Below are 15,473 nucleotides of genomic sequence, written 5' to 3'. Positions count from 1 at the left end.
CCATGGGCAATGTCTCCACAGAGCGTGGCTGTGCCCAAGGTGCCCGTGAGGGCGTGCGTGTGAATGCACCATGCGCAATGTCTCCACAGAGTGTGGCTGTGCCCAAGGTGCCCGTGAGGGCGTGCGTGTGAATGCACCATGGGCAATGTCTCCACAGAGCGTGGCTGTGCCCAAGGTGCCCGTGAGGGCGTGCGTGTGAATGCACCATGGGCAATGTCTCCACAGAGCGTGGCTGTGCCCAAGGTGCCCGTGAGGGCGTGCGTGCGAATGCATCACGGGCAATGTCTCCACAGAGCGTGGCTGTGCGCAAGGTGCCCGTGAGGGCGTGCGTGCGAATGCATCACGGGCAATGTCTCCACAGAGCGTGGCTGTGCCCAAGGTGCCCGTGAGGGCGTGCGTGCGAATGCATCACGGGCAATGTCTCCACAGAGCGTGGCTGTGCGCAAGGTGCCCGTGAGGGCGTGCGTGCGAATGCATCACGGGCAATGTCTCCACAGAGCGTGGCTGTGCGCAAGGTGCCCGTGAGGGCGTGCGTGTGAATGCACCATGGGCAATGTCTCCACAGAGTGTGGCTGTGCCCAAGGTGCCCGTGAGGGCGTGCGTGTGAATGCACCATGGGCAATGTCTCCACAGAGCGTGGCTGTGCCCAAGGTGCCCGTGAGGGCGTGCGTGTGAATGCACCATGCGCAATGTCTCCACAGAGTGTGGCTGTGCCCAAGGTGCCCGTGAGGGCGTGCGTGTGAATGCACCATGGGCAATGTCTCCACAGAGCGTGGCTGTGCCCAAGGTGCCCGTGAGGGCGTGCGTGCGAATGCATCACGGGCAATGTCTCCACAGAGCGTGGCTGTGCGCAAGGTGCCCGTGAGGGCGTGCGTGCGAATGCATCACGGGCAATGTCTCCACAGAGCGTGGCTGTGCCCAAGGTGCCCGTGAGGGCGTGCGTGCGAATGCATCACGGGCACGTGCGTGTGCACATCTGTGCTGTGTGCGCAGTTGTGTGTTTTACTTGTGTGCACGTGTGCTTGTGCACGTGTGTAGTATACGCACGTCTGGGTGTGTGCACGTACATATTGCTTCTGGGAGGTCTTGCCGCCAGCTGCCTGGACAGATGGGCGGACTCAGGCTGGGAAAGACAAGACCCCAAGGCAGGAGGCTCTGGCGTTCCTCGCTGCTCGGGTTTCCTCCTCTCCACCTTCCCAAGCAGCCCCTCTTCTGCCGGTTTTCCGTGGGGCTGCGCTGTCCCTGTGCCCGTCAGGATCCTGCCTTGGGCTGGCAGGAAGGCCAGGCGTTGGTGTGGGACGCACTGGTCTGGGATTCCAGGCTCGCACCGATGCTCCCGAGAGGGCAGGAGCGTGTCAACCCAGCAGGCGGCTGCTGCCCGGAAGGCATCCCCACTCCCCGGTGACGTGCTTCCAAGAACCCTCCTGACAGCTGTTCCCAGAAACGTGCCTCTCGGTTTCCGAGGGTACAGCTGCCTGGGTCTGTGCTCAGCCCAGACCCGTCTCCTCTGGCAGGAGATGGATGTGTTTCCTGTTGTCACAGGCAAAGCTTGCTCTCCCCCCGGGAGGCCACTGCCACTTCATCCCCTCTCTATCCTGCATTTCTTTCTCCAGCGGCACAAAGGGCGTCCCCATAAATTTCCATCAGTGTCGCTGCCACGGCCCCGTTTCCCCGGAGGCCAGCTGGGACGCGGCGTGCGACGCATTCCAGTCACGACCTCGGAAGTGGCTTCGAGAGCCCGTAACCGCGCCTGGTGCTCTGTGGGTGTATAAATCCTCTGTGAAACGGCTTGGTGGTTGAGGATGTCCTGCTTCTCGGGCTCCAGATGGGACGTGCGAAGCCGAGCCAGAGCCTCTCTGGGGCCCATAGCCCAGCCCCTCCTCCGGCCTTGACCTGAGGGGGCGGGCGTGAAGCCGGCCAGCCTGCGGGAAGCGTCCAGCCTGTACCCAGCCCCGTGCGGGAAGTGTCCAGCGTGTACCCAGCACCACGCAGGACAGCATGTTTCCAAGAACAGGACGGAGCCGCCGGACTTCGGGGAACGCACCTGTCCTGGTTACGATTGCTGCTTAGTTAGCTGCGTTAAACCACGTTTTAATGTACTGAGGGGCAGGAGGTCAGGCGGGGTGCAGGGGGAATAGCCTCTCTGAGCAGTACTTCCTGAGACCTCAGCTGGGAAGGTGTGATGGGGGCTGCTCAACGGTGGGGGCTGGAATCATCTGGGGGGGGCAGCGTGCACACGCCTGGCAGCAGATGGACGGTCCACCCAAGCACCCACACGTGGACCCTCTGTGTGGCCTGGGCTTCCTCACAGCGCGGCGGCCTGGGCAGAGTCCTGTGCCTCTCTGGTGCCACGTGGCCCCAGAACAAAGTCCCAGCACACGAAGCCTTGTTGCTCTTCGTGATTCAGCTCAGAAGGCACGTAGCACCCCTCCCCTGTGTCCTGGGCTGTCTGTGTGTCTCACCTTGCACCATGCAAGGCAAGGATGCTTTCCTGCTCCTTCTCAGAGCCCCTCCAGTGTTTAGTTTGCTCAGTCTTTGCCTCTCAGGATGGCGGGGACACCCAAGTCTCAAAGAATGGGGTTTGCTGAGAATTTAGCTGAGGAGGTTGGCAGTTGGCTCTCTCCTCCTCTCGAGGCAGCTGAGGTCCCAAGCTGGGACTGTCTGTGTCCTAGACAAGGACAGGGTTAGGATGAAGCAGCTGGTGTCGTCTCTACCAACAATGTGAGAAAGCCCCCAGCTCGCCTGGACGGGGACGTCCTGAGACAGGGTGTGCAATGGCCAAGGCCAGACTAACGTCTGTGAGCACTGGACCCACTGGTCCCCTGTCTTCCCCTCTCGGCTTGGTCTGGGACTCTGGGGTGCGGCTGACTGGGCAGACCCCTCCTGAGGGGCATTCACAAGCGTGTCCCTGCATCACGCACATGTCAGGACCTGTGCAGGATCAGGACTGACAGAAGATCCATTTCAAATTGGCTTAAGCTGGAAAAAGAGAGAGAAAGGGAGAGACGGGGAGAGAATGTATTATTCCTGCAACTACAAAGTCTGGAGGAAGCACTGGCTTCGTGTAGACTTGGATTTGAGGCTCAGCTGATGACATCTGGACCTGGCATCTCACCATCTCTCTGCTCTGCTGTTGGCCTCATTGGCTTCATCATGACCACTGGACGCAAGATGGATGCAGCTGCTCCAGCCTCACATCCTATCTCCCCAAGGCCCCAGCCAACCTCTCCATGGCTCTGTGTGTCTGTTCCTGAGCCTATTGCTGAGCTGCCTGGTTCAGACCCAGTCACGTCCCCCCTGCTTCATCCAGGGGCTGGGATTCCACCCAGTGACTTAGAATGTGACAGTGGGGGCTGAACCACACATGTTATGGGGGACAAGGAAGAGACTGAGCAGGACCACAGCAGACATCCACAGCCTGAGACAGGATGGACAGGACTCCGGCTGGAGTTCGATTTTCAGGGGGAGGAGGGGACCTAGGGAGGGTTGCGCTCCAGCTAACATTCGTCACCGGGCACGCTGGGCTGGGTGCCGGGAGCCTCATGATGCTGGAACGGCTGCCAAATCCCAGCCCCGCCAGGGCCAGACCCCAGATCCTAGACCAGGGCTTCTCACGGGGCGATTTCGCCCCGGGGCACATGTGGAGGTGTCTGGAGGCATTCTGGGTTGTCTCAGCCTGGCTGTCACACACGGGACGACGCCACAACAGAGGCTTTTCCGAATTATCCAGCCCCCGAGTCCGTAGGGCTGAGACTGGGAAACCCGGGTCTGGATGATTAGACGTGGCTCAGCCAGGACTGGAGAGACCCCCAAATAAGGCAGATGCCCCAAGTGGGGCGGGGCACAGCCCTGTCAGGGCTCGTGGGTGTGTGTGAGTGTGGGCTGCGTGCGCCCCTGTGGTACAGTGCCGCGTACCCTCAAATTCAGCTCGAGGCTCAACTTTAGACTTTTAACGTCTCCCTCACACAAAATTATTCAGAGCTCCGACACGTCGCAGCTTTAAGCGTGCACCTCATGCCCCACCTTTGATTCCACCAGGAGCTGTGAACGGAAGCTTCTTAGATGTTGTGGATTGAAGCCCATGGAGCGTCTGCCGTTCTAGATGCCGTGAAGCAGTGACCAGACAAACAGGGGGCCCTGCCTGGGGGCTCCCAGCCCAGGGGAGAAAGAGCAGAAGAGCAGTCAGTGACGTGTCCGCGTGGGGGAGGGCGTGCAAAGGCCCTGAGGCAGGAGCAGGCCTGGCGTGCTCCTGGAGGCACTGGGGCCACGTGGGGCCATTGAGCGAGCAAAAGGAAACAGACAAAGAGGTCAGGTCAGAGGGGGCCCAGCTCACACATCCTAGAGACCGCGCCCTTTCTCAGCGGACGGTGAGCGCATCCAGGAAGAGGGTCAAGGGAGAGGCGGGGAGACCACAGTCAAGGCCAAGGCTTTGCCAGAGCAGGTGGGCCAGAAAGGGACCGTGTTCATCGCTAAGGGGAGCAGGTGGGGGGCAGCAGGAGGGAGGGCTCAGGGTGGTGTCGTCTGGTTCTCTCCCGACCTGTACCTGTTAGCTTCAAGTTTGAACGTAGAAATGTTACTTGGTCAAGTTGAAATCTTTAAAGTGTATCACCCGTCTTCCTTTAGTTCTACGGTGAACCAAGAGCCTCGGCGTGTGGGAGCGCTCTGGGTCTCCCTCCACCTCCGGAGGCTCTGGGAGGGGGCGATGGGGTCCTCCTGCCCCAGGGCCCGAGTCCCTCTGTCCCGACCTCTGCCCCACTCCTGGGGCCCACCCTGGGTCACCAGGTTTACAAGCTCTCAGAGCCGCCCCCTTGCTGAACTCTGATTCTTTCCAATCACCGTAAACATGGTTTATTTTCTGTCGGACAGGAACAGGGCTTTCAATTACAGAGGAGAACCTTCTGGCTCCGCTCAGACCAACTTCTTCCAGGGCTGCAGTGTGGCGGCCAGTTTTGTTTCCCCCGCCACACCGAGTGCCTCCCGGGCTTCAGCGCAGGGACAGTCCCTGCAGGGTGGGAGGACATTGAGCCCTGAAACTGAGGCCGATTCAGGTGCAGAAGGAAACCCAGAAACACAGCACCTCCTGCCCAGAGGAGGGAAGCAGGGGCATCGTGGGACAGTCCTATCCAGCGGCCACCGGAGCTTGTGCGGGTGCAAAGGCAGGACAGGAGGACTCCGGCCTAAGGTCAAGTCCAAGTGCTCTACTGGCCAGGTGCCTCAGGTCAGAGGCTGTAAAGAGAAGCTCAGGGGGAGGGTGGTAATCGTCCTTGTCTTCAACGGGGTTTTAGGCGTGGGTTTCTTACTTCCTCACTGACGTCATACCTCCCCGTGTGTGAGGAACACCCCCTGCTCAATATTTACCGATTGATTTTTATTTTATTGGCCTGCACCACTCGGCTTGCGGGGTCTTAGTTCCCCCACCAGGGATTGAACCCGGGCCACAGCAGTGAAAGCACCAAGTTCTAACCCCTGGACCACCAGGGAATTCCCTCTGCTCAATATTTAACATAACCAATTTTTTTTTCAACTGAGAAGGGGATTATATTATAAGGAAAACAGATTATTTTTATGCAAATTTGTGGTGGACAAAAATGAGCCATATATATTGTACGATTTCTCATTTAAACAACCATTTGTAAGCTGCACATGTTTATAACAGGAGTGATTTGTTACGTGTAGATGAACAGAAGAAAGTGAGATAGCGCATCGCCCCATGGGAGACGTGCCCACACACTCCTGCCGCACCGGACGGCCCCGGTCCTAGCCTGGCTGGGCCCTCCTTAGCCTTTGGGTCTCGTTAGGGGCTGAGTTGTGTCCCCCGACCCCAATGCACAGGTTGAAGTCCCGACCCCAGGACCTCAGGATGTGACTGTGTGTGGAAACTGGGCCTTTACAGAGGTGACTGAGGCAAAATGAGGCCATAGGATGGGTCCTTATCCCATAGGACTGGTGTCCTTAGAAGAGGAGATGAGGGCTTCCCTGGTGGCGCAGTGGTTAAGTATCCGCCTGCCAATGCAGGGGACACGGGTTTGAGCCCTGGTCCGGGAAGATCCCACATGCCGCGGAGCAACTAAGCCCGTGCGCCACAACTACTGAGCCCACGTGCCACAACTACTGAAGCCTGAGCTCTAGAGCCCATGCTCCGCAACAAGAGAAGCCACCACAACGCGAAGCCCATGCACCGCAGTGAAGAGTAGCCCCCGCTCGCCACAACTAGAGAAATGGCAGCAACGAAGACCCAAGGCAGCCATAAATAAATACATTTATAAAATAAATAGATTAAAAATCACTCTATTTGAACTGTGTCTCTTGTAAACTACACACAGCAGAGCTGTGTGTGACTGTGTGCAGGTATAAGTGTGCTTTAGTGTGTGTGTATCTAACTCCATTGAAAAGCCTCTAAAAGAAAAAGAAAAGCAAAGCCTCTGCCATTTTGAGGAGAGAGTAAGTTTATTTGCATTTATTGTAGCAGCCAACGTACTTGATTGGGTGCCTTCTGTCTTACTTTATGTTTTGTTCCTTTTTTCCCATTTCTCTAGCTTTGAGAGCTCCCTTTGCCCCTTTGTGAACTTATTCCACCGTCACCGGCCTCATCCCACACCCAACATGGAATATTTTGCTTTCCCTGCCCCCCATCTTTTCCCCTCCCACAACGTTACAGCCAAGATAAGACCTTTGGAAGAAGATACTTCATTCTTCCATTTCACCCTCTATGCTAAGGTTAGGCGGAGGCCACGATTAGACTGTCCCGTGCAGACATCTCTCCCGCTTCAACAACCCTCGTCTGGCACTAGCGCTCCACCCTCCTGGGCAGCCCAGCAGTGTCTACTTAGACCCCACTTCAGGGGACAGTGGCCGCCAAGCGCAGGACCCACCCAGTAGATGCCACGTGTCCAGCAGCCGCCTGTTCCGTGACCACCCGGCGCTCAGGTAGAGCTGGGCCTCGGGAGCTGACATGGGCTCCGGGCTGGGCTCTCTCCCAGGCCCTCCACTGGGCTGCACCGCGAGAGGACTACCATTCCTTTCATCTCTCTTCCACGCCTTCCAGGGGCATCAAGGAAGAATGGGGTGAAAGTCCCAGTGGGACTTTAACCCCTTAAAGTGCAAGCTCCCTGCCTCCCCGCAAGGAGACAGCAGGGTTCAGGCTCAGAGCCTTGAAGTCCAGAGCTTCTGCGACAAATGTCATCGTGCTGTCCCTCTCACTGTGCTCGGTCCTTTTCCATCTGTGGCACTGCTGTCGCCCTTCCACTGGAAGCAGGATTGAGAACTGGTCCCAGCGGGCATCCCGCGGGGGCACCAGGCTCCCACCTCCCCGTCACATCCCGGCACGCACCACTGCCCCCAACCCTGTCTCTCCCGCAGGTGCAGACAGATGACCTACTCGGACGACCTGCCCCAGATCTCCGTGGTGTTCATCTTTGTCAACGAAGCCCTCTCGGTCATCCTGCGCTCCGTCCACAGCGTGGTCAACCACACGCCCTCCCAGCTCCTCAGGGAGGTCATCCTGGTGGACGACAACAGCGATAACGGTGAGTGGGACCAGCCCGGCCCGCCGTGAGGGAAGCATGTCAGAGCCCTGGAAGCCGGCAGTCTGAATTCGCGCTGGGAGTCGGGCCACGTTCCCTCCAGGGGCTCCAGGGGAGGGTCCTTCCTGCCTCGCCCAGCTTCTCCCGGCTGCCGGCACCCCTGGTGTCCCGGGCTTGTGCCACATCCCTCCCATCTCTGACTCCATCTTCACAAGGCCTCTTCCCGGTGTGTCCGTGTCTCTCCTCTTCTTCTAAGGACACTTGTCCTTGGATTTAGGGCCCACCCTAACCCAGAAGGTTTGCACCTCAAGATCCTGAGCTAGTTATATCCACAAAGATCCTACTTCCACCTGAGGTCTCATTCTGAAGTTCTGGGTGGACCTGAGCCGTGGCAGGGTGCTATCGCTCCTCCAGCCAGGAAGGCCCCCAGCGTGTTGAGTTCTCCCATATGCTAATGGCACCTGGACAAAGCTGCAGTGGGAGCCTTGCTGGTGGGGAAGCTGGACTGGCGCTCACGGCCGGAACCTGGGCCCTTAGCGTGGCCCTGCGTCAGCCTCAGTCCAGCCCAGCACGCTGTCCACACCCAGCTGGCACAGGGGCTCCGAGCCCCTAACAGGGGTCCGGAGGTGCCCCGCCTGCGCCCGTCTGCGGTCCCCACACTGAGCCCCTGGCGCGCTGAGCCGGGCCTACCGGCCCCTCCTCATCCCCAGTCCCTCCCATCACAGCAGCCTCTCCTCCTCACCTCGGGAGTCGGGGGGCGGGTGGAGAAGACCGGGGCGAGGCCTCCCAGAGCCCTCCAGGATGGCCTGAAGGAGCTCCAGCCCTGCATGTGCTCTGTGTCTACGCGGGGGCGGGGAGAGCCCCGCCTGACACCGTCAAGGGAGCAGGGAGCGGGTGGCCGGCACCGGCCTGCGGGGCCCTGGAGAGGGCGGGACAGAGCACAGGAAGGCTGCTCCAGGAGCCCCAGGCTGCTGCGACTGGGGGCACCCCTGGGACCAGGGCTGACCTCACAGGAGCGTCCACTGGAGCCTGGTGATTGAGGGGGAGGGATGGAGACAGGCCGCCCCTGCACCTGCCCAGCCGACCCGGAGAAGCGCCCGCCTCACTCAGATGCCCACTCGCTTTTCCCTTTTTTCTTTTCCCTAAAGTCTGTTACTATTGTGACTTACTTTGTTGCTTGCGCTTTTGGCCGTTGGGAGCTTCCTCACGTAGACGCCTGCGCCCTCATCAGTGTTTTAATAATTTACTGAGTTGAAATTCTCATAACATACAGTTAACCGTTTACAAAGTAAGTGTAGAGTTCAGGGGTGTTAAGTACATTCACGCCATTGTGCAACTATCGCCATCATCATCTCCAGAACATTTTCACTTTCCCAAAGTGAAACTCTGTCCCCATTAAACACTAACTCCCCGGAGCCTGCGCTCCGCAGCGGGAGAGGCCACAACACCGCAAAAAAACAACAAAACCCCAAAAAACCCCACTAACCCCCCACCACCCTCCCCCAGCCCCTGGCACCCAACACCCTGCTTTCTGTCTCTGTGGATTTGTCTGCTCTAGGGACCTCATATAAGTGGAATCACACAGGATTTGTCATCTGGCTACTGGATTACTTCACTGAGCGTAATGTCCTCAAGTTTCTCCATGTAGTAACATGTGTGAGAATTTCCTCCCTTCTCAGGCTGGATCACGTTCCACTGTATGGATGGACCACACTTTGTTTATCCATCCATCTGTCCATGGACTGCCTTCCTTTCTACAGCTGAGTAATTCAGCCCCGTTTTCTCCTGTCTTTATAACACGTGCCTCTGTCTGAATCAGTCTGGCTAGAGTGTTCATTGCCTCTCTCGCTGGAATGCAGCTCCGTGAGGTGGGCTCTTATCTCTCCGAGGTACCCCCCCCAGCACCCCGAGCCCACATCCAGCAACGGTGGGTCCTCTTAAATGTTTGTGAAATATGGATCCAGGGCACACAACGACAGTGGGTCTTGGTGACCTCAGGCCCTCCCGAGGTGTCACGCCCGAAACATCTCTGTGTCCCCCACAGTGGAGCTCAAGCTCAACCTGGACCAGTACGTCAGCAAGAGGTACCCGGGCCTTGTGAAAATCGTCCGAAACAGCAGGAGAGAAGGCCTGATCCGGGCTCGGCTGCAGGGCTGGAAGGTCGCCACGGCGCCTGTCGTGGGCTTCTTTGACGCCCACGTGGAGTTCAGCATGGGCTGGTAAGGGCGGGGCTGGGCCCTGGGCGGGGTCGGCGGGGTCTGCTGGTGCCTGCAGGACCCCCGCAAAGAGGATGAGCCTGGCAGGGCCGGGGGCAGCTGAGTCCAGCCAGGTGGCCACTCCGCGTTCAGCTCCTGGACCCAGAACCCTGTTTCTGATGCGTATATATGAAGATTGATCTGTATCCCCACCTTGTCCCCAAAGGCATTTGAATTGGCCACTCATTCCAGCAGGTGACAGTCAAATGAGGCTGTTCACGTGACCTCAGGCCAGGGGAATACACAAAGGTTGGGGGCAGTTCCTGCATGAACACGTGGTCTGTAGGGTCTCAGTTAACGGAGACCTAAGTCTAGGGCACAAGTTGGAAGCAATTTCTCATCCTTATGGAAAATTCTAGATCAAAGCGCCCACTCATTTTCTCCCACCCATCCATGCAGGGGTGAGGTGGGCTTCTAGTGAGAAACCTGGAGGGGGATGTGGCCAGGGGAGCGGCAGGGATACCTCAGTGTTGCAGGAGCATCTGCGTGAGATGATCTAGAGGTGCCCCGGGGCCCGCCCTGCAGGAAGGCTGGGACGTCTTGCTTTCAGGGCCCAGCCCAATCCAGGCTGATCTCATCTTGGGCTTTTTAACTGAATTACATCTGCCAAGACTCTATTTCCAAATAAGGTCCCCTCCCAGGTTCCAGATGGACAAATCTTTGTGGGAAGACACCGCTCAACCCTCTCCCAGCTTCTGGGCGCTCCAGGAGTCCCTTAGTTTGTGGCCGCGTCCCTCCAATCTCTACCTCCATCTTCACACGGCTTCTCCTCTCTGTGTGACTGTGTCTCTCCTTTTCTCTCTCCTAAGTACCCTTGCCAGTGGGTTTAGGGCCCACCCAGGTCACCCAGGATGATTCCATCTGGAGATCCTTAAGTAAACCCACAGTGGGAGGGTCTGCAGGGGGTCCACATGGGCAGGGAGTATGAGCCCTGCACCCAGGGGCAGCCTGAGCGCCCACCAGATGAGCTGCAGGGAAAGGTCAACCCTGGGGGGGTGGGCAGCTTGCCCTGTTTCAAGAGAAACTAAACTTCACACTTTTTATATCAAATCGCCCACATTACACCTTCAAACGCTGTGAAGCCTAAACTAAGACGTTCACTGAGATACTCCCTTGCGGGAAATGCGAGGACTGCGAACGCTGTAAGGAGGTGTTCGTGGTGGACGTGCTGATCAAGTCCCACAGCGCCTGGCTGGTATCCCCAGCTGGGGGCCACGAGGGTCTGGCCTTCGGGGTCTCTCAAAGTTCTTGGTTCTCCTAATGGCTCCTGCTGGTTGGACCAGGGCTTTGATGCCTGGTCGGCAGGTGAGTGGAGCCCTCTCCTCCACGTTCCCTCCACTCTCGCTGTGGCATCTCAGTCACCCCAGGACCACCAGTTTGTTCTCAGCGCTGCTTCTGTCCCAGTACGTTCCTGACGGGGATTCGACTTCTTTCTGCTTTGACTTCCCCTGCTGGCCCCCACTTCCCTCTCGTCTGCCACCCTCATGAAGCGAGTCTTCTTTTCCCATGACACCTGTCACGTTCTATCGTTAATGGCGTGCTATGGTCTGCGCTCCCCACCAGGGTCACTCCATACCGTTGTGCAGGTTGTGCATTGCACAGCTGTACTTGGAGGCCTTTCTGTCCCTCTAATGTACGTAAAACTCCCTGGAGCATTTGGAGGGCATTTGGGAGAATCACAAGTCTACCACATTAAATGCAACTTTAATTTTCACCACTGAAAACCCAGTTATCCATCTGCAAATAGCCCTTCCCTCCAAGAACTGCCTCCACAAAGATCCTGCCTGATCAGCAGATGTGGCATTTGCAGAGAGCTTTTCACTTCCGAAGCACTCCGCTAACAGTAATTAGTCAAGCCTCCTCATGAAGCTGAAAGGCAGGTAAAGACCAGGCTGTCGCTTGGAAGCGCAGGAAGGAAGGCGGGCCACGTGGCGCATCTCGCCAGGGTCAGAGAACTGCCCCAGCCCCACCCTGCCCCCGCTGTCCCTGCCTGAGCTTGGCCCCCTGGCCCCCTGTAGCGTTCGTCTCTCTGGCTGCCCTGTCAGTGGGCTGCTCACGACCACGTTGAGCTCCAGTTCGGTGACAGGCCCTCGGGCAGCATCCCATCCTTGCGGTAGACAAGGCCGTCTCGGGTTGAGCTGCACCTGCTTGCCTCTTGGACTCCTGCAAGGAGAATCCGCAACCGACAGCCCATGTCCTCTGGTCCCTCTCCTCCCCAGCTTCATTGCCTACACTGTCCCCATCTCTCCACTCCAGGCCCCTGGCCCGCTCCCCAAGTGCACCAGCACATCCCAGGAGCTCAGCACTGGCTGCTCCCTCTGCGTGGAACGCTCCCCCACCCCCACCAGCTCTCCCAACCACCTGCTACATCCTACACCTCCTTCTGTTCACCACCCAGGGCAACGTACACCACGCACCCTATTTAAAAGGGCAATTCCAAATCCTCCTTACTTGCTCTCTTTTTCCACCACAACAGCTGTCACCTCCTAATATATTATATCATTTATTTATACGTTATTGTCTGTCCCCTGACCCCCACGCAGTCAGGGCTACCACATACTGTTGTGGAGGCTGTGCACTGCACAACAGTACCTGGTAGCCTTTCTGTCCCTTCAGTGTATCCTAAGTTCCCTGAGGCATGGATTTTTTTTTTCTTTTCTAGTTCGTGAATGTACTCCGGTGTGTTAAAACAGGGTGTGGCACATAACAGGTCCTCAATTCACGCTTGTAAATGAATGTACGGCCACCCGTGCGGGGAAGGAGGGCCCGGAAGTGGGATGCGCTGGAGCGGGAGGCCGAGCTGTGAAGGGACAGACTGAGCTGACCCACAGGGCCTCTGGAGCCAGGACGGCCCCACAGAGGCGTCAGAGATTGGGCCCAATCCGTGTGCCCGTGTCCATCAGTCCTTAGCCACGGGCTGGCCCGGGAAGGGCGAGACCTCGGCAGGTGGGTCTGCAGCCCAGGCGACCCCGGGGTTTCCAGAGGTGAAGCTCTTGGATCCACCGTCCGCAGGCGCCATCAGACCCGGGTGTGGCCGCCTCCCTGGAGGAGGCCTGGCTCCGGCCCCCCACCTGGGGGAATGGGGCGGGGGGGTCCCGGCATCCATGCCCTTCCCCATGGGCATGCACCGTCCCGCAGGGCCGAGCCCGCCCTCTCGCGGATCCGGGAGGACCGCCGGCGCATCGTCCTGCCGGCCATCGACAACATCAAGTACGACACATTTGAGGTGCAGCAGTACGCCAGCGCAGCCCACGGCTACAACTGGGGCCTCTGGTGCATGTACATCATCCCGCCCCAGGACTGGCTGGACCGTGGTGACGAGGCAGCGCCCATCAGGTGAGCCGACCCCCGGGGCCCCTGGGGCAGGGCCTGCCCTGGAAGGAGCCAGGACAGCGTGAGGTGGCGGTGGGGCAGGGCTGCCGCAGGGGGCTTGGGGGTTGGAGAGACGGGGGTGCTCTCCTGCAGAAAGCCAGGGCCTGGCGCCACGTGGGGAAGTGAATGTGGTGGGATGCAGCGTCTGCCCAGATGTGCAGAAGGACATGGTGATGTGGTGGGGAAACTTGGGAGTGGCTGCAGTTGGTGACCTGAGAGATGACGCGGTAGGGCGGGGGCGGGGGAGAGGGAGGGAGAGGGAGGGAGACAGACAGACAGAGCTAACACCCAAAGAGAAAGAGCCAGTAAAAGAGACTGAGAAAAGGGACACAGACATGGAGAGAGCAGAACAGGGGACTCACCAAGGAAAGTGAGAGGGAACAAGAAAGAGAGATGAACAGAGGAAGACAGAGTCAGGGTAGGCGGCAGCGAGACCGAGGGACAAAACTGGGAAGGCGTCATGGAGTAGAGAGGACGAGAGATGCAGAGATGGAGAGAGGGAGGGAAAGGAGACAGAGACCTAGAGAGAACGAGGGAGAGACGGACACAGACAGACAGAGGCAGAGACAGCACCACAAGAGTCAAAAACACAAGCCGGGGAGCAGAGCAGAGACCTGGAGACCACAGATGTGTGTGTGCTACAGAGACCCCAGGCGTTTCAGCAGACCCCAGAGATTGTCCTGCAAAGCATTTATTTTATTTTGAATCGGTTCCCAAATGTGAAAATGGAGAGATTTTCACATGTTAAAAATACACAACCCAGGGACTTCCCTTGTGGTGCAGTGGTTAAGACTCCATGCTCCCAATGCAGGGGGCCCAAGTTCGATCCTTGGTCTGGGAACTAGATCTCACATGCATGCCACAACTAAGAGTTTGCATGCCACAACTAAGGAGCCTGCCTGCTGCAACTAAGACCTGGCACAACCAAATAAATAAATAAAATATTAAAAAAGAATACACAACCCAGAGCTTCCCTGGTGGCACAGTGGTTGGGAATCCACCTGCCAATGCAGGGGACACGGGTTCAAGCCCTGGTCCGGGAAGATCCCACATGCTGCAGAGCAACGAAGCCCGTGCGCCACAACTACTGAAGCCTGTACGCCTAGAGCCCGTGCTCCGCAACAAGAGAAGCCACCGCAATGAGAAGCCCGCGCACCACAACGAAGAGTAGCCCCCGCTCACTGCAACTAGAGAAGAAAGCCCGTGTGCAGCAGTGAAGACCCAATGCAACCACAAACAAATAAATAAAATAAATTTTAAAAAAAACCACAGCCCGGCATCTTTATAAAAATGGGAAGGCGCATATTCTCACAAGGCAGCAGTCCCTGGGGCTGAGAAGCAGTCCCCTGTCTAAACAGCGTGGTGGTCTCCAGTTCCCGAAATCCCCACCCCTCCCCGTTGTCTCCCTGACGCTCTGCCTTCCTACCTGTGCTGTCATTCCTTGCACCTGGCCCACTTTGTTTGTTTCCGTCACCGAGTGATCTTCTGTAGTTTGCAGCCCTTCCTTCCACTTCCCTAGTCTGCTGAGCCCCTGGGAAATTTGTTTCCAAATCTAGTGGGGCCACCGCTTTCTCCTGGGGGCCCAGCAGGATGGAGGCATTGTTTTCCTGGAGTGAACGTGCACCTGCAGGATCTGTTGACCCCTTGGAGCCTTGGCCAGGTCGCCCCCTGTAGAGGTTTGGATTTTAGGGCCTCAGGCTGGGACCCCTCCTGCCTCATCTGTACAAACTGATGTGTCCCTGCTGAAACAAGCCACTCTGCCCGCAAGTGACCAAGACCATCCCTCATTGCGCCTCTGAAAGCTCTCTCTTCCCCTAGGAGTGTCTTACGGGGGCTTCCGGGCCCCTACCCTCCATTAGCAAAGAGCCGTCCAGCGAGAAATTAAGTCTCACAGCAGCCTGGATGCCCCGAGCTACAGGAAGGATGCTCTGGCCACACTGTGTGTTGTCTCAAACTTTGTTCCTTATTACTATTACCTTGAGAGCATTTGAAAACCCAAATAAAAAATGGGCAAAGGCCTTGAACAGATACTGCACACAGGAAGGTAGACAAAGTGCTAACACACTCATAGAAAAATGCCCACCACGGAGTCACATAGTGTCCCAGTGAGGGGCCCTGCACGCCTGCTAGAATGGACAAACAGACCAGCGGCAGCGGGGGCTGGTGACGCGGAGCAGTCGGAACTCTCAGCGCAGCCGGTGCGAGAAGGCACCGGCAAGACCACTTTGTAAAACTTGCAGTTTCTCAAAGAGGTAAAAACACTTCCTGTATGACCAGCTGCTCTACCCCAGGTATCTTCCCAAAAGAAATGAAGACGCACGTC

The 15,473-nt window shown here is 57.7% G+C and overlaps 1 protein-coding gene across 1 annotated transcript in view; it reads left to right on the top strand.

The window, feature by feature from the left end:
• GALNT9 (polypeptide N-acetylgalactosaminyltransferase 9) overlaps nt 1-15,473 on the top strand; it is a 90,779-nt gene that overhangs the window by 32,906 nt on the left and 42,400 nt on the right. Inside the window, exons 3-5 of the mRNA XM_032602837.1 lie at nt 7,360-7,526; nt 9,568-9,742; nt 12,917-13,114. Coding sequence (XP_032458728.1) covers nt 7,360-7,526; nt 9,568-9,742; nt 12,917-13,114 — 540 coding nt within the window. The remainder of the gene's footprint in view (nt 1-7,359; nt 7,527-9,567; nt 9,743-12,916; nt 13,115-15,473) is intronic.

This window comes from Phocoena sinus, chromosome 14 (assembly GCF_008692025.1).
Source record: "Phocoena sinus isolate mPhoSin1 chromosome 14, mPhoSin1.pri, whole genome shotgun sequence".
NCBI lineage: Eukaryota > Metazoa > Chordata > Mammalia > Artiodactyla > Phocoenidae > Phocoena > Phocoena sinus.
This window is presented reverse-complemented; position numbering and strand designations above follow the sequence as displayed.